The sequence below is a fragment of the Neolamprologus multifasciatus genome, chromosome 8 (genome assembly GCF_963576455.1).
Source record: "Neolamprologus multifasciatus chromosome 8, fNeoMul1.2, whole genome shotgun sequence".
In the NCBI taxonomy this organism is placed as follows: Eukaryota; Metazoa; Chordata; class Actinopteri; order Cichliformes; family Cichlidae; genus Neolamprologus; species Neolamprologus multifasciatus.
This window is the reverse complement of record NC_140446.1, coordinates 19,055,149-19,080,823: the sequence shown is the minus strand read 5'-3', so window position 1 is coordinate 19,080,823 and position 25,675 is coordinate 19,055,149. Positions and strand designations below refer to the sequence as shown.

The following is a 25,675-nucleotide window of genomic DNA, read 5'->3' as shown; positions in this document are numbered from 1 at the left end:
AAATAAAGCATCGGACGTCACACTGCCCTTAATGCAAAGGAAGAGAAGCTCAAACTGACAAGTTTAGCCTGATTATATCATTTTCTGCAGCAGATGTAACATCACTTCCATTTATGACATGAAATGACAGACTGGTATTTTGCAACCATTGCAGATATCTAGATTCTGCAGAGAGAGTAGAAATTGATGTGACAGCTTAAGTTTTTATTGTGCACCATGTTTTGAAGACTTCACTGACTCAAGACAAAAAATCTTTTGATGGATAACGCACCAAATTGGAGCCAAACACCCCAAGCCGCCAAAATCGTCCCATCCCATTTAGACTGCAAGAAAAACACACACGTATGCGAGTGATAAATGAGGGCCCGAGCAGAGGCCGAAGGGCAAGGCGGTTCCCGAGTAGGGAGTCTTTCTTGCCTGTTACTACGATCTCTCCTCAACACCAGGAAATGGTGATGTTTGTCTTGGAGCAGGAGTGGGGAAAACAGCAGGTTGGGTTTAGCATGGGTAATTTATCTTCACACCTGGACGAGCAGGAGTGTCTGCATGCATATATGTAACAATGAGATGCACTTTTATTTTCTGCTTTATTAAGGGAAATAACCAACAAAAATGTAGTTAATCAAAAAGTCTTGTATGAAAAGAGCAAAAGTTAAAGAATTTTAAATTGGCGGTTGTCCCTTTTAAGGTATCCTCGTGCAGCAAACACAGCTCTCAGTGCAGATGTTATGCTTGGATCTCTCATAGGAAGTCCTATTCTGACCACCTGCTGGTTTGCACTTGCAACTTTCACTGGATATCCTCAATATGTCTGAATGCTGACTGCTGCCTTAAATTTCAATTCTGAGAAGGGGACAGGCCAACAACATTTTTGGCTAAATTTAAGGTAGTCAAATGTTTCTCAGATACAACAAGATGATGAAAGAAATTCACATGACACTGCCAATAATAGGGTGAATTTACGATACAGAACTTTGGGAATTTGGAAGAAAACAATGTTCCTGGTTGCACTCCTGATCTGATAAGCGTTCTTTGGAGATACAGAAGGTTCTTTCACAAAGACCGCTGCTTGTTCTGTCATTAGGTCTTAACCAGAGACCACTCATCACCAATTATGATCCTTTTCGTGACTGCATTAGCATTACAAAAAAATGCTATTCCTTTACAAGTTTGCGGTCGATGAAATTGTAAATATGCACCAGCAAATGCTCACATTTTCAGGAAGCGCTCCAGTTCTGCACAAACACTGGAAAACTATCTCTGCATTTTAAGACAACTAATGTGAAGCAGCAAATAAGTTTATATTTCTAAATGCAGTCGAACTGTATCTGGCACTTATGTAAATGTGGATCTGCCTCTCCAAACATGTATACTGTATCATATTCTCTATGTGTCTCAGAGCCTGTGCGTGTGAACACCAGCATCTTCTTGTCAAGGCGAGGCCTGGTTTTTATCAGCGCAGTGGCCCCCATTATGTTCCCAAAGTCCTTCTCCAAGGGGCCCAAGAAAACTTCCCACTCTGTGCTGCCAGGACTCTGAAATAACAACACGCCAGGTTTTCCTATCACAAATGGAGAACGAACTGAGAACATGTGTGGACAAACTGGATCGTGGGGGGAGGGAAAGAGCAGAGAAATGAGTGATTCAGCATATGGCAAAGGTGAGCTCTACGGGTGCTAGACTTTTTAACAGAGACTTCGCGTTAACCTCAGTAGCTGCTATGTCCTGCTGCTGCTGCCGCCACATGCTGGCTTTTGGTACGGCTAATTCTAAAACACATTTCATAAATGCAATAAAACACTCCAACATTTAGGGACCCAACTGAAAGAAAAACCAAAAAGACAAACACATCAGAAGGCATCCAAAGACTGCTATCTAGCTGGAGAGAACCACAAGATCCCTGGCAACAACGCTCCCCTGCAACCACGAGTGACGCGGTGTAACTCTACCCAGCAGCTGTCCGTGCCTGCTGACTGACACTGGGACTATGTGAATTGGCACTCGCCCCAGGCTGACTGGAGATATCTGGCATGAGCTGATGGTGTGGGACATGGTGGTGAGCACAAGGGGGCAAAAGGCAGCCCCTGTAAGCCAGAGGATACCAGGATGTGCTCTGGAAAAGCAGCACGTTTTAGTAGCCTGTCGAACTATAGTGGAGACTCCGTGATAGTGAGTGCAAGAATATAAGCTCTTGATTAGAGAACCATTAATCCACATGATGCCCACAATGGATCTGCCATTGAACATGGAGTTACTTTAAAAAGCTGATCACACACATTTAGCAGCTGTATAGAGCTGAGTATAATGACTGACCTACATTAAGGGAGAGAAGGGGGGAGGGAGGGGGAGCGGGAGGAGAGAACATCTGAAGAAAAAAGACGAGATGAGCGACAGGACCAAGGGAGGATGGTGACACATGAGACAAACATTTCAAAAGCAGGACCCAGATAAAAGCTCCGCATGCTGGCATGTTTGCTTTTAGACGTTTAGTTCAAAGTAAGAAATAGCAGAAGGTGTAACCACAGTGTAACCTTCCTTTGTCAGCCATTATAAAAGGGAATTTACGCACCGTTTCTGGAGTAACATACAGCTGGGTTACTTCAGTACAACTGAAGATCAAGGTCATCATCGGATCATAACAGGAACACATGCAAGTAAAACCCCGGCCCTTTGCAAACTGTTCTTTAATGTTACCACTGACTTTAAAAGAGTGCCTGCATTGGTTAATTATAGAACTATGCATGAGCAGATGACTGTGTACATGTTTTTGGGCTTTTTCCCCCCAAGACAACAAACTGTACTCATCCACACTGTGAGCCAGGAGGGTGCCAAAACAATACTAATCCTGGGCCACCCAATACAGACTCAGTGTGTGGTCTGACAAAAAAAAGCCTTGAAGGTTAGCATTTACTCATCTGGGTGATGCCGTTTTGCAGAGCCACTTAGAAAGAGTGCAACATAAGCTTCAATTCCCTCTATTCCCATAAAAGGCTCAAGGTCAGTGGCATTACAAGCAGAGTTGGAGGGTCAGGGGCCTGGAAATATTCCTGTGACCTTAAAGTAATCATGGAGAGAGACAGGTGCTGGGGAGGAAGGAACAATGGTTTAGAGAGAGGGTGAGTTTGTGAACACTGCACGTCTTTTTCGAAAATTACAGTTGAGTGATGTGAGACAGATGATTTCAGTTAGAGTGGAGATCATGAACACATTTCTGCCTTCAGCATTTAAAAACAACGACACACTAGGAAATGCTGGAAAGTGCATTTGATAAAGGAAATGAATTACGTTCACACACATTAACCGGGCCCTATTCATCTTTATTGGCTGGAGTGCCACACACATTGCCTCTCCTGGTGTTTGAAGGCCAAAAGGCCTTCATGAATACTTGTGCTCTAGTGTTTGCACTTCACTTGCTAACAGAGAGGTTATCTGCCCATTGACACTCACTAATCCAATGTGGCTGGCAGCATTCAAAGTCCTCCGTTCTTAAGCGCATATTCAACAGTGGAGGAAGCGGGTCGTAAATATGGGAGGGAGAAAAGGGCTATTTGCATTAGAGGGCTGAAGTGGACAAGGAGAGGCCTCGAAGAGGTAGATAAAAAAGGGGGAACGAGGATCAAGAGAGGGGGGAAAAAAAGAAGAGGATCACGAGGATCTGGAGAGAAGAGAGGATCACCAGGGACAGGCTTTGTCATGTTAAATCGCCTCTCTCAGCCCATGTTCTCCCTTTCTCCTCCTCCTCCTCTCTCTGGAGAATACAATAGTCAATCACAGGGGAATAGATTACAAGGGTCCGATCTTCTCAACTTCAGAGCAGGATAGTGACATTGGAAGTGGGCTTGAGGTCGCAAATAAGCATGTGCGGGACTCAAGTGGGTGACGCCGTGTGCTCAGGGTGAGCAGCGACCCACAGGGCAGAAAACAACCCAACAAAACCTACAGAAGACCTTGAGCGCACACAACTTGAGCCAATTTCAGCAGGGCCAAATTTTAAATTTACAACATTGAAATCTCTACATCTATATATGCAAAACCCCACTATTTCATTTGTGTGCTAGTTAAGTAAATGAAAAACACACTTTCTAATTTTGGCCTGTTTCGAAACAACACAGCAGAGGTCGGAAGGCAAATATTGGTTATGAGGCAATAAAAAATGCTTTAAAAAGTGCCTCTTCATCACGCCATTTCTCCCCAAAATTAAGAATCCTTTTAGCTTTGTCACTTCATTTACTTGTCAACGTGAGTTACAGGTTATAGTTAAACCTTACATCTGCCTTCAAGCCTCAGCAGGTTAATGTGCATTCCTCTAACATAGATTGCAAACATAATGACCATGGTTCCCTTCATAAATTAGCTAAAAGTACCAATGTCAGCTTTAGAGTTAAAAGGGCATTGTGCATGTAAATGGAGGCATTTGCAAGAGTCTGGACAAGATGATGCAGCCAGCGTGCCATTATCCTGTCACTAGTCTGTTAAAGAAGTCAAAGATGCTATGACCCAAGGGCTTTTTTTTTTTAACTAGATCGGCAAAGTGGTTAGAGTGGCCTAAAGACCCCTCGGAGACAGCTGACATATGCAGAATTGCCAGACGCAGAGAAAAACAAGCTAAATGCAATTTAGTGAGGCAGCCCATCCTTCATATACAGAGATTTGGAGCCTATGTCATTGCCTGACGAGGCCGCAAATTTGACAGAGCCATTCTGCATAAAGCAATGCGAGTAAATCCAAAGACGAGAATAGCAGCTTATAACAAAAGTTCCCCTAAAGGCTGCACAGCCAGCCAAATCTTCTCCTGCTCATGCCCCCTAATGATGAGTGATGACAGGCGTTTTATTCAAATGTCTGGTGCACAGTGTCGGTGGGGCTCCTCTGTGAAGATGTGGGCAGAGTGAGGGGTAAAACTGGGAGGCAGCAGGAGGCACATTCAATTGCATTTGATGTCAGTGCCATTGCAATAAAATAAAAAAAAACCAAAAACCCAAAAGCAGAGGTGCATGTCAATAGCGCTGGGACATTAGGTTTGCTCTGTGTTTAGGACAAATGGCTGCTGACAGCAGGCAGAGTCATTAAGGGAGTGCAGTGGGATGTTACTAGAATTTAATGGAGGACATGTTTAGCTTCCTCGGGTATGGGTCGTGCTCTTCCCTTCTCTTCCCCTCTCTGTGGGTGCTGTCTCTGTCTCTGCAGACACCAATTTCCTGCATGGATCCCTGACCTTTCAATATAACCTGGGGGAACCATTTGATCACAGCACAGGCACACATAAACCACACACCATTTCCTGTGATATGGCTGCCCACCAGTCAGTGGGACTGTTTTTTGTCAGACGACATTGCCTCTTAGAAATGGAAGCCTTTATCATAGAACATCAAGTAACTACATCTTCTTTCCCATTAAGGACTCAACTTCCCTTTTTTTCCTTCTTTTTTTTTTTTAAGAAACAGAAACAAAACTGAAACTGACTGACTTTCAAAAAACAACAACAATCTAGTTTATAAGTTTTCTGAGGTCGCCATTATTGTCAAACTAGTTTAAAAGTGAAAACATGAGTACAGTTGTGCTCCAAGCCAAGCGCTTGGATTTGACTGGTGTTAAAGCTTCCACCTCTCCCTCCTGTCCTTTTCCCCCCAGGGTTCAGTTAACCCCAGCTGGCCTTTGCTGATTCAACTGCTGCCTCTGCCAGCCCTGTGACCTGGGCTTCATTATGACCCTCGGGGGCGACTGGGTCTCGTTTTGCTGCGACCCAGTTCCACTGCAATAGCAATGTATGCCACTCCCAGTTAACTCTGTCCATTAAGCTAAGTGGGGCCCGTCAATTATTCAACAGTTTCCAATGTATAATTAAAGAGATAAGGTGTACTGTCATGAATAGCGGCACACGCAGGTGAGGAAAGACAGCAGTACTTTTAATTCAGCGTTCTTTGTTATCATATATCTGAATGGCAATTTTTTTTTCCAATGTGATGAGAGGGATGTTCAGAGAAACAATAATGTTAATCAGTAATAAAAAGCAGCAGCAGGGTGTTTCATAATCATTAGATAAAAGACAGGCGAGAGGACAAAATGAGGAAGTGGAGAATTAGGGGAAGTGGTTTAGCATAGGGATGATGAGAAGATGAGAGCTGCATAGAAAGAAAAAGATGCACGGCCCAAAGGATGGGTAGAACATACTCTGTGTGTTTATTCTTATGCTTTAAAAAGAAAAAACCCCAGCTCATTTATAAATCACACTGAACTCAAACGAGAGTGAGTGCAGAGAGAAAATTAGGCCATAGTTTTAAAAGCAAGAGAAAGCAGATTTACAGAGCTGCCCGCCCCCCTCCCCCCCTGCTGTGTAGGTGTGCGTCCTGGGGGAGCCCGTGATGTTAATACAGTTATTAAGCCTCTCCACTGAAGCCTGCTCCACCTCCTCTACCCCGAGCATCAAGGAGTTCTCTCTGCCTGCCAGGCAGCGGGCAAGCTTGCCTCTTCCACAATGAGATCAAACAGACCCAAGTAGGCCAGCTCAGGGGAAGCCTGTGATGAAGCGTCCCACTGAGCAGCGAGGGCAGGTGGGGTTGGGTATGTCAAGCCCAAGGAGAATCCCAGCAGGCTTTAGGAGAAGGGGTGGGGGTTAGACTTTAACCTTGCGATAGCTCCTCCTTCACTTCTTCTTCTCTTTAAAGTCAGCTGACCAAGATTCCCATGCACCTCTTCTTGGAGTTGGGGATTACAGCCATGAAAGGTTTTAGTGAATGTATATGAGAGCTGACTTTTTCTCTCGTTAGCTTCAAGGATATGTGCAGCCATCAAGGAGGTTTGCAGGTTGATAAGACGTGAACGGCGTACAGCCAGGAACCCCCCCCCCCCTCTCTCACAACCTAACTGGTTACCCCTGTAGCAGCGTGTAGGTGTGTGTGTCTAATCGCTGCGATACTGCGTTATAATTCAGACAGGACAGGGAAGATTAGTGTTGCCACTCCTGCCTGTAGCCAAAGGGAGCAAATTTGGACAAACATCTAGACAGCGTGCAAAAGTTGTTTTTCTAAAGTACTAGCAGGTTTTTTAAAACATTTTATTTTCCACTTATCTGCAGCAGTTTTTAACAGGAATATAAATGAAATGGCTAAGTTTTGACAAACATTGTGACAATGCTGGCCAACTGGCTCGCACACATCACAGGAGGGCGTTTTGTGTCATGATGACACTTGAAACTAAATGAAAGGAAAGAAAGTTAATGACTAAAGAGATGGGCAAGATAAGGCGTAATGTGCTGTAACGTGGTAAATAGGACGGGGATATAGGTCATTCTGTACCAGAATCAGTTCGCCAACACTGGCCTGTTGGCAGCTAATGGATGCAGGCCAAGTCTCTATCAGTCGCACTAGAACACTAATAATATGAGTCACCGTGCCAAGAATCTCTCCTTCTCTTTCCCTCTCCCAGTTTTATCCCTTTACTTGTTTGCCCCTCTTCCTCCTTTGCCATTTGTTCTCTGCTGCTTTTTGTTCAGAAGGAGAAAAGGCCAAAAATCCAGAGACCAAAAAAAATGACATTAAACCCCCTGAAAGGCTCCACAGAGATTACTGTTTGAAAATGCCAGCCCCTGCCCGCCTCCCCCTCCTTTTCCCTGCGCCTGAGATCTCTTTTTCCTCTCTCCTCTTACCTCCATCTCAATTTCTTTCAGCTGAGAGGTGCTGACAGCCCAGACACAATAATCTGGCTCTATTGTGGAACTTCCACAGTGGCAGCAGCGCTGTGCAAAGGTTTCCCACGTATGGCGCGAGGGCAAAGCGGGGTGTCACGTCACGGCGGTGCCACTGAACAGTGCCGCTACAAGGGGGTGGGGGGGACTGGTAACTACTTGCAACAGAGCACCATGCAGAGATGCTTGACAACTCCAGTTCAAAATGTTGTCACCTTTTCCATTAGTCAGCTCCGGGGCTCAAGCAGAGACCGAGAGGAGGGGAAGGACTATCTAAAATCAGAAGTGTACGAGCTCCTTGACAAAGCACAAAGAGGGCTTCTCTTTGATCACAATGGTATCACTGAGAGCACAGAAAAGATTATTTGAAGGTTGTTAGACTATGGTCAAAACAAAGCAAAAGCCCAACACTGGAACACCAACTGAATTATTTAGTGAGCTCCATCATATCTTTAGGCAAACCTAGTGGAGCAAATGTATTTCTTCATACACTTTTCTCCATTTCCTTCATCTTTTCAGCCAACTATAAAAAGCCTTCTACAGGTTACTGTTAAAAATCTCATGGAATAACAGAATGCACCCTCTGAGCTCCAAGTGCTGCATGGCTGCATATTTCCCCGTAAGGCCAGCCTTAAACTGAAAGGATATCCATGCAAAACAGGACTATTTTTTAAAGAAAAAAAATAAGGAGAAGGAAAAGAGAATCATTTGTGTCTGATTTTTAACCAGAGAAGAGAGTGTGTGTCCTGAAGGCTGCGTCGTTTCTGGGTAAGAAATTCAGAAAACCAGAAGGTCGTTGACTTAACTCCACTCACTGCAAAACGAACAAGCAGCAAGAAATTCCGGGACATTATTTTTCCCCGGAACAAAGAAAGGACCTCGGCATCTGACATAACCATTTAATTAACATGATATGAGCCTAGAAACGCTCTCTCCTTACTATCAGCCAGGGTACATCAATAACAATAGCCCAGATAAGAGAGAGCAGGTCACAGCAAAGGTTAGACGTATCTTTAAAAAGACAATACCACCTCCTTTTTGAACACACAGCAACTCCACTCGTAACAAACAGGATCGAGTTGTTTCCCGCACTGGTTTGGAGCTGCTCAGCTAGGATGCATCTCTTGGCTCACAGAGAGCACAAACATATCAAACGTGGTTACGGGGGAACAAGCGGCATGTAACCCGAGCCCGTCTGCCCCCTTCAGTCGGACATGCTGTCCTATCCATCACTATCCAGCTCTATACTCTTCCTTCCCACCTCGACCACACTGCTGGCAGTCTATTTCATCCTGGTCCCAGGTGGGTCTTTAAGAGTCAAATGTCAGAGGCCGAGCTGCAGCCAGACACATAATGAATATGAAGCGATTCAGAGGGGCTGTGGGAAAGAGAGGAGACTGGTGTCCAGACAGTCCTGAGTCATGCTGAGCAGACCTTTGGCTGGGATGATATGAGAGAGAACCACAGAGGAAATGCTACACAACATGGACATCTGATGTTATTTAGAAAGGTGCTTTCATAAATCAAGACATATGAACAGGTCTCATCTTCCTCCAGACTTGCCCTGTACGTTCCTGCGGGGCTTGTTAGAAACGGAGATAGCAGGTTAAATATAAACCAGAAAACAGACTCCAGTTATTAACTACAATGAGATCATCTGAAACACCGAGACCGTTTGCTATGTTAGGAGCTGGCCTGCTGGCTTAATAAAAACATAGTTGAAGCCAAGGGGATTTTGTTTTGATGTGCACAAAATAACTGCAGAACATTTTGTGATGGGATCACACCTGCTGAGACGCGTTCTCAGACCAAATATTTTATATTGACACCACAAATGAGGACGAGGATGGGTCACCTGAGGATTTATGAAATAGATTACAAATTAAAAACAATGTGGGACGTCGGTGTAAAGCTATCATTCCCACACCCTTTACACACTGCGCTTGTGGGTCGGATTGCACACGTGTTTGAACTTGACCTTCATTCTAATCTCAAATACACATGTGCAAAGTTTCACGGCTGCATATTGCACAGTTGAAATGCTACAGTGTTGAGAAACTCTGCCCACAGACTGAAGGGACATGTGAACACCTGCCCTATAAAAACAGCCTTTAAAAAGGCAGTCCCTGCTACAGCAGGTGTCACCGGGGAGCACACAGACTCACTAGGTGAAAACAATAGCAGTCATGCTGTTGCAGCTGATAAATAAGGGCAGGTCTGATTCAGGACTCCATGCTGAATTTTTTTCCCCCTTGCATTCAATGCAAACAGAGGCTGTGGCAGAGCATTCGTTTTCAGTTAACAACACCAACTGAGACGGCAGCAACACGGTGCTATTTTTTTGTCCCGCTCATGTGAAAGTGCCAGTCTTTTGTATTTTTAGCACACTAACCTCTAACCTATTTTTTTTCCCCCTCGCTGTCCTGCTCTCAAAATAGGCGGGCATTCCACTGCGGTGCATGTGCAAGTGTGCGTTTGTGTGTGAACTACTTGAGGTGTGCACAGTTGTCATCCATGTGATGCTAACAAAGATCCCCAGAGGCAAAAACTGAGGATGAGTGTGCTGGTGGGAAGCAAACAGTCCTGTGCTCTGGCCTGGAGCTAGTGGCCTGAGAGAGCCTGGCTGACTGCACAAGAGAGGCAGAGGCATGCAGCGGTCCTCTGCAACTGATGAAACAAGGCAACATTCCATGTAATCACTCTATATATAGAGGATGCTGAAAAAAAAGAAGGTTTGAGGCCAGGAAATCTTGTAAAATATGAGGAAAAATTAGGGCAGGGAAGCATTAAAGATTAATCGCCACACTGACTGCCCGGCTCAGGCTTGCCATGCGGAGAATGCCACCACGGAGATGGGAAACAGGGAGGGAGATAAAGTGTGAGAAAGGACACACTTTAGGAATGAAAATGCCTCGCAGATGAATTCTGGGATGATAAATGTCCGTGGTTCAATACCCTGATGAATTTATGTGTGTTCCATTGTGGGAGGGTGGGGATAAAACATGGAGATGGGGAAGAGATGGGAAGCACAAGGGGAGAGAGAGAGCGAGAGGGGAAGAGGGAGACAGTGTGCCAGTGAGCTAGCCATGCAGAGCACATTGCGAACAAGCCATCTGTAGAGATAAGTAAAGAAGTGATTACAACAGGCCCAGCTCAATTTCTGACAGTTGACGCTTGACTGCCCCTGAAGAGCCGAATTGATTTAAATGAAGAAGCAATGAATATTTTAGAGGGCAGAATCCCCCTTTAACCTGAACAGTTTTGATCTCCCTCCCAGCCCCGTGCGTGTGTGTAACGGTGCAGACACCAGGGAGAATGTAATTATTGATAGTGAGATTACAGCCTTGTTGTCGCAACGGCTGCAATCAGCTGCCTCCTTTAAGCCCTGATGAATCAATGACACTGCCTGGATCTTTTCTGTCTGCACTGCTTTGTTCATCAAAGTCAGCTTTGCAGTGTACACTAACCCTTGTTTGGGGATTTAGCGGCAAACCAAACTGGTGTACAGTACACTCTGACTTTTGCCTCCGGCTAATTCTCTCCGCAAACAAGCTGAGGCCCATCAGTTGGTTTGAGCGTGCGTTCATGTGTGCACAAAGGAAAAGAAAAAATGAAATGCCCAGACAAAAATATGCTGAACACGTGATGTACTCGATATGCAATAGCAAGGCATTACGTCGCGCCACCTGCAAGACAACATCAAAGTTGCGAGCCAGCTATAGCAGTGTTTGGAAGTAAAAAGCCGGTTATTCTGCCACTCTGTTCAAGGTGAGGGACCACACCCAGTCATTACACGTTGTGGAGTGACTGAGCCAACGGGCATTTAAACAAACAAAAACATGCATCTTTGTTGCTCTTGGTAAACTTACAGCAGCGACTGTTGTAAGTAACTGTTGAATTGCATTAAAAGGGCAACAACTGCTCCACAGGTAGGTGGCAAGGTGCTGTTTTTGGGAGCAAGTGATGGCAGGTTGTGAAATGCTGCCCTGCAGCCTTTCCCAGGAGAATGGCAGGAGCAATGCTGAACTCCGGTCACCCCTCTGCCATTGCAAACATACCTTGATGACACAATTTGTTATTGATGTTACCCTGAAGGTGAGAGCGAGCGTATTCCATTGGACAATCAGATCGCACTCTTTCACCCACACACATCTCCCCGCTCTGTGATGTCCCAGGCATGCAGGCTACTAAATGGCAATCACCTTTGGTTGATCGGGTTTAGATAGATGTGGCAAAATGAGGAGACTGCCTAATGCTTTCCTTCTCTAGAAGAGCAGATGACCTTGTCTCAGAGCTGTGCATCATTTCCACCAGTCCCATCAAGTCCGGACCAATAACGCCCCACAATAAAATCCTGATGTTCATGATGGCACCAAGACACATTTGTGTACAAGCAAAAAACATAAAACTCAGGGACTCCACAGTCGCATAAAGGGCACGGTCATTCAGGAATACTAAAGCCTGGAATTTGCATTCCTGCCTTATATAAACAAAGTCACAAGCTGTAATGTTATTAAAGTGGCTTTGCCAAGAAATCTTTGATTGTTCCAAGAAAATAAAATTTGTACTTTATGATCTTCCCCTCGTAGGATAGAACCCCCCACCACACACACGCACACTTCTGTGCCAGAAACCGACAGTACTCTAGCCAGTTCTGCTTAGTGACCGGACTCACTGTTTATTTTCTGTTGTTCATGTTTTTCCAGTTTCCAGCATGCACAATAAAAAACATGCACATAGAAAGAAAAGGTGCAGGAAGTGATATTTGCATTTCTTTCATAAGGCTGACACAATCTGTTCTCCTGCACAAAGTCCAAACACATCACCCACTTTCTGTGTTTCAGTGTTGCTTCACAACACAAACAATTATGAATGCTTTTTGTTGTGCTGATACTGCAGACTCAGAAAAAATAAATGGACTTGCCTGTAAATCCGAAACTTAAAAAAATGCAAATTCAAAAAACTGCTCTTACAGCCACAAAAAAGGGGGGACAAGGACTTAAGGACTAAATATCAAACAACTCAGATTATGACACATACTGTTCATGTAAGTGCACTTTCATCATCTTTCATCATCAGAAGACAAACATGACAAAGAATGCTTTGCTCTCCATCTCACATATGCTCTATGCAGCGACTGATTCTTTTACACTATAGACAGCCTGAGAAAAATATAACCCAAAGAGCAAGACGCCCATGAGCTGCAGAGCATTTGAGCCTACCGTGCAATCCCCCCTTTCCACCATATCCCCAGTTTTTAGTGTGTGACAGTCATGTGAACAAAGCCGCGTGCATTCTTTCGTGCATGAGCCTATAACCGCTGTAAGGATTCTGACTGTGACTCAGTGAAAAATCAAGTGGATTTAATCTGCAAGGCCACAGACTTTTCACCTGAGCCATTCAGAGCCTTCTTCCAAGTAGAACCAAATTACAAACAGCACACAATGCCTATGACTGGGCAATCTGGTGATAAACAGAGGCTACATGTAAACAGTCAAACCTCTTAATACACACCATCTTTTAAGAACTCGTTTTACAGGCTCATAGTGTGCTGGATTATATCAATTGATGTAAAATGGAAACATAATCTTTCTCATATTGCACCTTTCAGTCTCTTTAAGGATCCCCTCTGGAAAAGACCAGCCTCCTATGATTAGTTAGCTAGCCTGGCAAAAGAGCACTGAACATTGGTTATGTATCATAACTACTCTAAGAATGCTGTTGTAGGCCTTAACCCTTTATCATCCAAGTATCATACTTACTGTATAATTCTGACTGTAAAATGACAAAATAATGCTCATCTTTCTTTTCTCTCTAGCCCAAAATGATTGAGGGGGTATGAAAATCTAGGCAGGGCTGGTTTTTCTGTCTGTATTCAAAAAGCAGTACATACAACTGCATTGTGCTACCGTGATACACCGAATATCCCGGCAAAAACTGACTTCTCTTCTTTCCAAAAATCATTAATATTGTCTCTAGAACAAACAGTTATAGAGATGTGATCATCTGTGATTTAACTATAGCATTGCAGATTCAAAACAGCCGTGTCTAATGAAGTGCATGAAGGGGCTCTAACAGATGAATAACAATGGAAGAAGCTGCTGATTCCATGGCTTAAGATAGACAGGTATAATTCAAATATATATTGGTGATACAAGTAAGAAAATGAGGAGTAAATCTGAATGTCAGTAAATCCAAGCTGAGCAACAGCAAGTCCTGTACGGCTTAATTACGCCCCATTGGTGTGTGCTTTGGACTTTATAACGTTTAAATGCACAAAAGAAGCAATTTGAAGGAATATCACCAAAGGGAGTAGACTCAAGAGCATAATATGGCCTTGTTAAAGAACCAATAATACTGGGATGAAGCACCCATATGATGTGGATTTATACCCACTCACTTAGTGGGTCCAGAAGGCCGTTTTAGGCTAGATTCACTTTAGCAAAGATGTCACTGAGTGCATGCTTAGAGCCAGAAAGCTCTTCTGTGAAGCCTGTAATGAATAGTTAGATCCAATGTGGAGGGGTTGAAAAAACAGAGGACCAAAAAAGAAAAGCACAGAGGGGGTAAAAAGAAAAAAAAAATGGTAAGACCTACCAGGAAAAGTGCAGAGGAACATACCATGACACTACTCTCTGTGAACTTCAAAAAACAAAAAAAGCAAGCAGATGTTTATGGGATTGTCTCGTGATTTTTTTGAATCTGGCTCATTTGGATTCCTGCGTGAGAGCGGGGAGTGACGAGGAAATCTCGCGCTGTTGTCTCGGTTATTTTCTAGCCCTATGATCCAATAAGCCTCTGAGCCACGTGATGACACTTACGGATGTTGCGCCTCTCTGCTCTACACCCTCCTGTCAATGTTCTCTGGTTGTGCACTAAATTTTTTATTACATTCAAGCAGTAAGGCAAAGAGCAGATATGCTACCCCTCACCCCCCCCCCCCCCCCACACACACACACTCTCACTCTCCCCCTGCAATTCCTCCATTGAGCAAAACAATGTGGAGTCGAGTAAAGGATCAGAGGTCTTTTCCTGGGCCAAACCCCCACAGTCTCCCCTCAGACGAGCTCACATGGTTTGAATCAATGCCGCCACTAGAGCTGTTTTAGTGGACCGGTTCAATAAATACTACCAGGCTCTTTGAATATCTGTTTAGAAAAAAAAATGTACAGGCTTCGCCTCTTTACTCAGGAGAGATCTTTTTCAAAGAAAATAATGAGATGAGAAAGATGAAGAAAAGATTACAACATGTACAAAATAGTTATGGCTGCTTTTGTCTTTTGTTGTTGCTGCCAAACATTAGAAATTCCTGTCTAAATTTCCCTTTGTCGTGCGTTTCTATAGTCTTGAGACAAGGAGGAAATTGGTCCTTAAGAGCCCGTGGAGATTCCTGCCTTTTTTTTTTAGCTCCTTCAGCAGTGAAAGACAACAGAGCTATCCCTTTATAAAAAGGGCCTGCTCACGCTTTATGCAGCCTGGCTCTACTGAGGTAAAGAATGGGAAGCAGCTCTTGCTATACTTTGTTGCTGCAATAAAACTCTCTCTCTCATATCTGCAGCAGATATGCTATCAGCAAAATTAAATCTCCCACGGCTGCTGGCGGATACTGACCCAAGGAGATCATGCAGCAAACGCATGAACATATCATCAATCTAAACTAAATCTCACTGATATAAAAGCACAATAAACCTGCCATTTATAAAGACTGCTATCCTCACTTACTAGCAGAGGAGTCTACACATAAAATCATACCAACTGAAATATTGTTTTTTTAAATAAAGTTACGCGAGAACATCACTTCAAATTATTTATTAAATATAAATAAATGAGTGCAAGGCTTTCAAAATTTAACAGATACGGTTGTCTGGTGAAGGCCATGGTGCTGCTGCTGAGGAACTTTGGCCTGTGGGTACAGCTTCCCAGATTACCAGAGGACCCGGGGATAACACTGGCATGAAAGTTTGATCTGATTAACGCTGGCATCGCTTGCACAAACCTGGTTTGCATTAAGTGCAGATTTCAGGAACGCAAACGCTTCGGGTAGCGTAGCCTGGATCAGAGCGCAAACAGACTGGCAGGAAAGAGGAGGGAAAAACCCCAAACCTGAGCGAACGCTCAGAAAGAAACGAGAGAGACGAAAGTGGGTCAAATATATATAGGCCTGTTGCAGCATTGACGGCTTACTGATTGTGATAACGTGCAGCGCTGTTGAGCACATATTATGGGGTTTAAATAATTGAAGTGGTAACTCCAGAATAAAAAGGCCTTCAAATGATCGTTTCACATGCGACCGGCGTGTGCTGGGAAGAGCAAAATAGGACATATAGGGATTATTAAGCACACACACTAACAGGGAGGGTTCAACTTTTAGCACCAATTAGTGAGATGAAGGGGGGGGGGGGGGGGGGGGTTTAAAAAAAAGAGCACCTACAGTGATTGGAGCCGTTCCAGTGCTGGTTCCTGATGGACGTGCTGTACGGATGGGGCGCCCCGGGCACCAGTCCTTTCTCCGGGATCAAGCATCCTCTGCTCTGGTTATAGTAATCCATCATTAAAAACGGGTTCGGGCTGGGATTCAGTCCCACAACGTCCACACTCTCATACATCATACGAAGCAGGGCGACGGCAGGGGGGAAATATTAGCAAGAGGGCAAAAAAACAAAAAACCCGAATTGTTTGTGAGGGGTTGGTTTTCAGCTCGCCACCAGCAGCGGTGCCGAACGGAGGGGGGGAAACTGCATTAAAATCGAGGGGAAAGTGGTAAATCCAAACACAGCGGGGACATCGGAACATTTGGCATCTTCTCACGGCAATGTGAAGATTGAAAACCAGACCGATGGATGAATCGGTGTCCGAATGCGCCTGATCGGATATGAAAACATAATCTCAAAGAGCAGTCTGCGTTGTGTCCGAGGTAAGAAACTCGACAACAGAAATACAATAAAAGGAAAAAAGAAAAAGAAAATCGGGGACGAGCCGAATAACTTCAACAGAAGGTGTCTGTGTTTACGGCGCTGCTCAAACAGAGCAACATATGAGGCTGTATCCACACGACAAAGAATAAATCCAACCCCCCCCCGTCCAAAAAATCTTTAAATAAATACAACACAAATCTCCAAAGTCTGCGTGGACAGCGCAGGGAGATTTGGGAATGTGTTGCAGGCGCAAATATTAGGAGAGGGAATTCCGCAGAGTTGCAGTTTGTCCTTTTGGGTTACGGTCGGTTGTCCCGTTTGCGCCCGTCGTGGGTGGACTCCTGTCAGCTCCGTAAAACGAACCAGTCCCCCCTCCTCCCCCCAGCCTCGCAGACTCTGTTGCACTACAACAAGCGGCCGCTTCCCTCCGTCAGACCCTGCTCTCCAACATCCAGGCTCCCGTTAAAACGCGCAGCGCCGCCTTGTTTTGTATTCGGGGAAGAGAAGCCTAAAACCATTCCCACACCAAACCGTGCGGCTATCATGTTCTGCAGAAATGTGACATGGCACAGCAGCTGAGAGCTTTGGCTCCACCTCCACTCGGCTCTTTCTCTCTCTCTCCATTCCCCCCCCCCCCCATCTCTCCTGCTTCCCCTCGGTGCCTTTCATGCGTTGCTCCGCCCCTTCTTTAACCCCTTCAGGGACGTCACCATGGATCTCCCTCTCCCGAAACACGGCCACTGCGGGAGTGTTTCTTTTTGGGGGGGTGAGCCCGCCGGCCGCCGTCAAACTGAGCAGCGAGGGCTTTAAATAGGAAAGTATTTGAGGACATGATTAAGTTATATAAGCTCGGTAATTAGTCTTGCGTATCTTTACAGAGTGATTGTGCACACAGCGGCTGCTATATCACAATCTAACTCTCTTGTTTCTTTTTTTCTTTTCCTGGAAGTCCCCGTTTATGTTCTCACTCTTTACTGGGCTCCTCCTTCCAACTAATTTGACCCTTTCCCCTCATCAGTCCCTAACCCTCCCGATTTTCTTCTCCCCCAGCCGCGGTCTCCCTAATTTGCCTAATGCTATGCGGCTGAACTTTTCCTGAACCCAGGCAAGTAGGCAGCCTCACCTTCTGGTGACCCACTGGCTGACTCGGATCTCTGGCTTGCTCTCATCCCCACATTATTCAAGGTTTCCCACCTTGTATACCCAGTGTAACACTATTACACTTTTCCTCTGGTGCTGCCCAGAGAGGCGCCTCGGTTCACGCAGCACACACAAGGATAAAAAGTGCCAAAGTCACCCAGTCATAGTAGCAGGGCGCTTAACTTTTTCTTTCCTCCCTCACAGTTTAGTTACAGCTAGAAGAAGTCCAGGAAGTTGTTTTCAGAGTTGCTGCCTTTATACCGCAACATTCCAGGTAACATTGTTCCAGCTTATTAAGCAAACCCTGCAGCTGTGTCATCCATGAGGCAGAGAAAAACTCACACTATAAAAGCAGTTTTAACAGTCAGCTGATGCTAGTATCAGTGCTGATAAAATATAGTGGCAATGAAGTTTGTAGCCCCGTGAGTGCATCCAAACTTCTCATGTTTTGCCTTTTTCCCCTTATGTGCTTCAGAAATCCCAGCCTGTAATTTTGTGATTGTCATGTGATCTGGAGGACAGCTGCTGGCCCAAATTGTCTGTGCATGCATAATAGTAGAGATTAAGGCCAGGCACCAACATACAAAACTGTGTGGGGTTTTTTAACCTTAACAATGTAAAAGCAGAAATGTAACGTTCGAAACACACAGAGGAAATTTTGCCCGTTTCATAACTCAGTGGGACGTCCCTGACAAAGTCGAGAACATAGGAGGACACTTTCCGAGCTGTTTTGGTATTTCGATGTGGACGCAAAGCTTTTCCAAAACTGCCCGGGTGGACAGTGAACATCTGATACCCAATCTTGTGAAATGTATCTGCGCAAACACAAGCACGGCCAAAAAACCCTGAGTGGCTTGTATTGTAACCTACACCACAGCCGAGACAATACCTCTCCTCCCCCACTTTCCCTACACCTGAGCCACAGGCCACAGCTGGGTCTGACCAGCATGTTTTTTGTTTTTTTGTGTTTGAAAGGGATTATCTGCACACTGGCAGGGGGGCTCGGCTTGCTCCGCCTCCACTGACTGTGACACTTATTTAATGCAGGCCCCTAGTGTGTTTACCCTGCCTGATAAGAGCCGATGTGCAGGCCTGGGCCATGACGACCCCTCGCCTGCATTGATAGTGCAGCCACACATTCCTTGACAGGATTAGCCCAGTGAGTAATGGCTGTCAGAAAATGCTAATTTTCCAGGCTCTGTTTTCCTCTCTGAAGAGGGAGCATTCATCCCTGGGTAATACCCCATGATTGCATAAAACAAGCTGAGAGATAACAGACTGCTGATCATTACTTATTAAGAGAGGGGAGAATACAAGATTAGGCTGACATACAGTCCTTTTCCCACAGCTTTTTATTTGTAGAGAAAAGAGGAATTCCATTAAGTCAAAAAAGAAAAAAAAGAACTGAATATATCCAAGTGGCTAAGAGTAAATACATGTGGCAATTTTCACAGGAGAAGGTGATATTGGAACAGCGGACTCCTCTGAATACACAGTTGGAGAATTGAGTGTGTTACACTGCATTTGTGGAAAAATTAGGGGTGGTTTTTATTCCCAGTAATAATATGTAATATGTCACTCTCACATGCAAAGTCAGAATATAAGAGCCAGGACATACACTTGACGGCTGGTACCACAACAGCAGAAGTAAGAGTGGTAAGTTAAAGAGGGAGAGGGATGAGAGGCATGCACACACACGCAGGTTTCAGCCCACATCAACACACACCAATTCAAGTGGCTGTTCTTGTTCCAGCATCAACAAAGGCCACACTCCCGAGAACATGGAAAAGTACTTTGGCACTGGAAAGCCAGAGAGAATGAGATTGTGCCTCGATCCCCTAAGTTGACGCTGAGGACCCAGTCTCAGATTCGTCGCTCGGGCTTCAAAGTGGGGGTGCGTGAAGTCCCCACTCCAAACCGATGCACGGACCTGATCAAAGCTGCATTCAGACGCAGGGGCCTTGCAGAAAGAGTTATGCAACTGAAAATAATAGGGAGACACCATGAGCAGCAAACATAACAACCTTGATCTGAAGCAAAGCTGCAAGTTAGAGTCTGGTGAAGAAATAGAGAGAGAGAAATAGGGGGTGAGGGGGTTTAGGAGAGAATTCAAAGAGTTTTATGGGCTAAGAGAGAAGAGGAGATTGCTGGCTGGACCTTGAGGGTGTCAAACTATTTTTACTGCCACCACTTTCCTTCTTTCTGAGTCCAATCAGGGGCACTAGGAAGCTGTAAAAAGTGCACGCCTTGCCATTCCTTCCCCAAGGAGATGGGCAGACAGGTTAGAGCAAACAATAGGTTGTTTTGTCATTTGGATTATGGCGCACGGCAATAGTGGGGGGGAGCACAAGTCCTCTGTAAGTGCACAAAGTGGACTCAGCAGTATCCTTCTTTAGAGCATGAGTGAGAATTTCTGTTTCTGGCGATGATCCACTTACATCTGCAATCAGCCCTTGGCTCTTGTGTTGCTACCTTCACTCTGGAGATCATTTCTGTCCTCTGTGACTAACGAACACTTCCTGCACAATGTGCTCTTTATTGGACATGATAGTCAAATCAAAACAGAATCAAATTGTCTCAATGTCATGGAAAAGTCTGCTGAGCTCTGGCTGCCTAGAGACACTAAACAGGCAAAACAAACAAAAAAAAAATAAATGAAGAAAAACCAACCAGACCTGCCGTATCGCTCAGACAACACTCGGCTTGGGTAATAGCCATCTCTTGACATGATAAGGCCAGAAATGTTCCAGTTAGAATGGCCTGGGCCTAATTTTAGAGTTCCTGTCTGCCTTAGTGGCTACTACACAAACACAGGCACTCATGGCTCACCTCCCCCAAAGCACTCCTGCACATGTGCCAGCAGATGGCTAATGCCCAGACGATAAAGAAGTTGGGGCAAGCCTCGGCAAAGGTTTCTATCTTTCTTAAATCTTCCCAGCGGCCTAATAAAGCAGCACAGCGGTGGAGAATTCAGAGAAGAAGCACTTTAAGGAGTTGAAATGTGTCCTAATTTGAGACGCCAAGATAGTGATCGAGTCTGTTCAGGTCTCTGTCACACTGTGAGACAAAACGGGCTGTCTGTATGTCAGCATTATCCCACGACTGATCAGCACCGTAATCCCAAACCCACCCCTATCAATAGCATAGCCCTGGCAACCACTTCCTCCTGTCACTCTCCAACTAGAATCACATTTTTGGCGTGCATACCTGTGTGGGTTTACGCATGTTTGCTTTCAAGTCTACCTGAACCTCCGTGGCCCGTCTGTTACCACTCCGTTCCCCTTACTGCCTTTACAGTTTCCGTGTGTGTGTTTGTTTGCACAGCTGGTTTTGTGCAGCCTGTACAGGCAGCACCAGCCAAACCCAGCAGCTGTGCTCCCTGACATTGAGCCAGTGCGTAATGAGGGCCCGACCCTCCAATGTGAGAACAAGCTCCAGTTATCAATGAACAACTGTATCACTTCCACCTCCCTCTGTCAATCTAATGGAAACACACACACACGCATGCGCACGCATGAACGCACACAAACCTTGACCTAAAGTTAAACTGGTCTATAGATCTCAGCCTTGGTGCTTTGCCATCCTCTGTGTGTGTGTGTGTGTGAGAGAGAGAAAGAGTGTCTTTTCTAAAAGGACCCTCTTAGCCCCCCCCCAGTCATTATCCCTTTAATGTCCTTCCGACAGCAGATTCCAGCATTTATGGTACAGGCCTATATCTGCCCATAAAGCCTTTTATTGTTCAGCCCAGCTCTATGGTGGCCGTAACCTGGTTTTCCCATTTTTTATGGGGGACCTTCACTATATCACAGAGGGGGGAGGACAAAGCTGCCCACCATCGGTGTTTACCAAAGTATGGCCGACTCATAAATCCATCGTGGCCGGCGGCATTCTGGAAATACTTCAGCAGAGGAAGAGAATGAGAAAGAGAGAGAGAGAGAGAGGAGGTAAGCGACGTAGCTTATTGTATAGCTTGTAATTGTCCACACTCTACAGCCTTGAGTTAGAGAGCCATCTCCTCAACGATCATTAGGTCTATGTTGCTTTGCACCAAGTCCATCACTCAGCAAATCAAGAGAAAATTGCTATGGATGTTACCCTGGAGGAAGGATATCTCAATATCAGTCATCCAAGACTTGGAATGGCCTCCATTAGATGTCAGAGACGGGGAGATGTTTTAGTGCATACAGACGGATACTGGCTAATTCTATTTAGAGAAAAAACAGGACAAGAAGAAGAGAGAATAAAGCACAGAAACAAGGAACGACAAAGAGAGCAAGAAAATGAGAAAAACAAGGAAAAAAAAATATGGCCAAATTCCTCTTGAAGTTTTGTTGGCAAATTTATAAGTTTTGTTGATTATCAATTACAAAAAAAGTGTTTATTCACACATTAATCATGATTAATCACAGAGAAACCATTGCAGAGAAACCAAACTGTAACCAAACCTTGACTGAGACTTGATAATCATTATCCTGATTTGAAATTATGTGCGCCTGTCAGCGGAGTCATCATACCCGTATGGTATATTGCCTGGACTGGTCCCGACACGTTGCTACCAAGCTATCAACCTCCAGGGCTGAAAAGTGAAGCCAACAGAGTTGAAGCAAGTCCCAGTCCCCATAGACTCCCGAAAGTGAAAAACTTCAGATGTTTACAGCCCAGCGCTTTAGTTGATTGCCATTGGTTAGTTCCACCTCGGCTAGTTCCAATAACTTCACTCTCAATGCTACGCGGTGGTTGACAGCTGTGTTAATTACAGTAATCAATTACACAGATTGGAAATTAATTGCAAATTTAATGTTTAGCTCATTTTGACAGTGCTCCTTGCAATGGATCCCTTGCTTTTGCATACACGTTCCTGGATGACATCCTTCTATACTCATATTTTACCTGCAGCTGCTGACTAATTAACTAAACTGTGAGAAGCAGGCGAAGTATATTATAAGGAAGTTACAGAAAGGAGATGAGCTCTTGCAAGAAAGCGCAGAGGGAGAGTCAAAAGGCAAGGAAGCAGGAAGCTGGAAGAATAATCTCTCTGCTCTGCCAAAGCTCACTCAGAAACTGGCATTACTGATGCAATTACAACTCAAGCTACACTCATTTATCCATGTCTGCATTTCCTGAATCCAGGTTTTCCATCTCGTGGTCTTAAATCAGAGCTCCCAAAAACTAGAGATGTACTGATAAAATGGGGGGGGGGGGGGGGGGAAGTAAGCATGTTCTGCATCTCTTTCAAGTTTTTGATTATGACCATGCTGTCTGCTTTTCTGGTCTCTCTCTTTCAGAGATCTAAGTATTTTCCCCACTCCCTCTTGGTGCCTTCTCTCTCACACTTCAGGATTTGAAGTGCTACAGAGGACCAATTTCCTGTTTTCTATTCAGAAGTGTGATGCTTGTGGTGGCCTGGAGGGGATATGGGAGGTGGTGGTGGTGGGAGGGGGTTAGTGGTTCACTTTAAGTGGATTGCCCTCATTCTTGTTGTGCCCAGCCCAAAGCATTATGATGCCTCGGTGACTGACCTCCGCTTCAGCAGTGCCCCTAACACCAGTACAGACAGGGCACACCAATTGTTGTGCTTGTTGCACAAAGGCTGAATGTGTGCCACGACCTGCACAAAAGGTTGGACAACTGCAGGCCAAATGTGTAGTCAACACTCACTGAAACCACAGTCTGCGGTGTGTGGAGTGGGCTGGGAGTTATTTGCGATACAGCTCTAATCCTGTGCTCGCTCTCTCATAAAAGTTGACTGCCCTCTCTCTCTTCTGGGCGCCCTTTCTCGCTGCAACCTGTTTTCTAATGCTTGTATGCATGTCCGTGTCTGTGCACAACTCCGCCAAAGGATATGAAATGTTCAAAAGTGCCGATCTAGTTTGGATGTTGATGAAACGTGTGAAATCCTCAGCTTACCCAGCAAAGTTGGGAGCCGGTGGGGACAACAAAGGCCCTCGGGAGAGTGGCTCACAGCATAAAAATATGCCCCTTGCCGTCATCACCGCCGTGGCCCCTGCTGGCCTGCCTTTTACAGAGAGGTGGGGGGAGAGAGAAAGAGGGGATGGGGGGTTGGGGATCTGCCTCATTCTAACTTGGGAAGGCAAGAAGGAGGAGGGTTAATGGAATGGATGACTCTGGCACATTAGATGAGAAGTGAGCAGAGCGATGAGCGGAGAGGGAGTCATCAGCGTTTCAAAAGAATGGGGTGCAGTGAAAGTAGACGGAGCAGCTACACTCCTTTCCCTGCCATTGCTCACCCTCTCTGTAAATGTCCACCACACACTTCACCCCTGCTCTATGACATCTGTGCTTGTATATATATATATATATATATATATATATATATATATATATATATTTATGTGTAAGAAACAGAGGAGTTAACTGGATGAAAGGCAGCCACATTTAGCCACAAATCCCAGAGGTACACATAAGGGTCAGCTTCAAAGATATTCACTGTATGTGGGGTTGTTACTGCAGTCAAAAGGTTTACTCATCGTAGCCCCAGGGAGTAGAATAGAGCTGCGTCATTCTCACACAACTGGCACGTGAAACAGATATCAGCAGAAAACCTTTTGCCCTCAGACATTGGCTCTTCCCACCCTTGGCATTTAGGTGCACAAACATTGAGGTGGGGAAAAAAGGGAACTAGTGAAAGCAAAACTAACATCACATGGCTTATCATACATTTAAAAAATGCATTTGCATCTGTCAGCACAGAGAAACCTTTGTGCTTTTGCTTCACTCGGTTGCGCATATCATTGCAATCCCAGTGAAATGTCACCGTAATAGAGAGGAGGAACCTTTTTTAAAAAATGAACAGATCTGTGAGAAAGTCAGGGTAGAGGCACTGCTAATTTCTTTCTATTCATTCACGCTGAAGAAAAATTTCTTGAAATGAGCTGCCTTTGCAGTTGAGCCTGCCTGTGATTAAAAAAAAAGGAGAAGAAGAAGAAGAAGAGCACAGACTGGCTTTGGACTGATGGCATCCAATGGCAGTCGCTATGGCTACCTAAACCATCTGTGTTGTGAACCCATAGAGAGGGGGGAGTGTCTCTAAAGTAAGTAAATAGGCTAATACAAAAAGTGAATGGCTCAGAAGGGCAGATCATTAGCTGACCACATCTTGCTATTCTCTGTGTGATACCAGGACAGGAGGAGGGGGTGTTGATAGATTAAAAAAAAAAGAAAAAAAGCAGCCTGATAATATTTAACCAGCGGAGATCTGTCATCAATCTGGACCATCTTCCCCCCACCCCACATCATCTGTCCTCACCGCCAGCTCTGACCCATTGTCATTCAAACCCCAGCTCCCTTTCACTCCTTATTCAATATTTTTGAGCCATTGTTCCACCTTACATGCCCCGGCTACACTACATTAGTTTTCCCAGTCAGTGGTTTAAAAGGGCGGAGAGCAACAGCCAAGAGAAAACAAAACAAAAAAAAAACCCATAATAAGTTATAATGTCAGAAAGTAACAAAAACATCAGCCGGCCGTCACACAAGTCTGAGTTTTGCACACATTTTCAAGCATGCACATTGTGACACTTTCTCCACTTCATACACACACTCCTTTTCTCCCCTCCCTCCCTCCCCCCCCCACACACACACCCACCCACCCACCCACCCACACGGAGCAACCCTGTGGGCTTCACTGGGCTCTTTGAATAAAAAAGAGAAGTCATTTATCCGACTCATCTTTGCTGCACCTTGCAGCACCTTTTAAAAACACTCTATATTCCTTGCTAAGGCTAAAGCTGCACCTTACTGACAGCATGATGGAGAGCCCTATTCTGCCCCCCTTCTCTCTCTCTCTCTCTCTCTCTCTCTCTGCAGTCTCCCGTCTTTCCATCTTAGCTGCCAACAGCCCTGACTTACAAAAAAAAAGTAAAGGCTAAGCTTCAGTGACGATGTAAGAAAGTGTAGATCCGTGTGCATCTGTCTG

The 25,675-nt window shown here is 45.0% G+C and overlaps 1 protein-coding gene across 12 annotated transcripts in view; it reads right to left on the bottom strand.

Annotated features, from left to right (window-relative positions):
* Positions 1-25,675, bottom strand: part of raraa (retinoic acid receptor, alpha a) — a 141,513-nt gene that overhangs the window by 24,105 nt on the left and 91,733 nt on the right. The window contains exon 1 of one of the 12 annotated variants that reach the window (XM_085171561.1): positions 16,116-24,042. The exons of the other annotated variants lie outside the window; for them this stretch is intronic. Within the exon in view, the coding sequence (XP_085027687.1) occupies positions 16,116-16,293 (178 nt within the window). The 5' untranslated portion in view covers positions 16,294-24,042. Of the gene's footprint in view, positions 1-16,115; positions 24,043-25,675 lie in introns of those variants that run through there. 12 annotated transcript variants of the gene reach the window in all.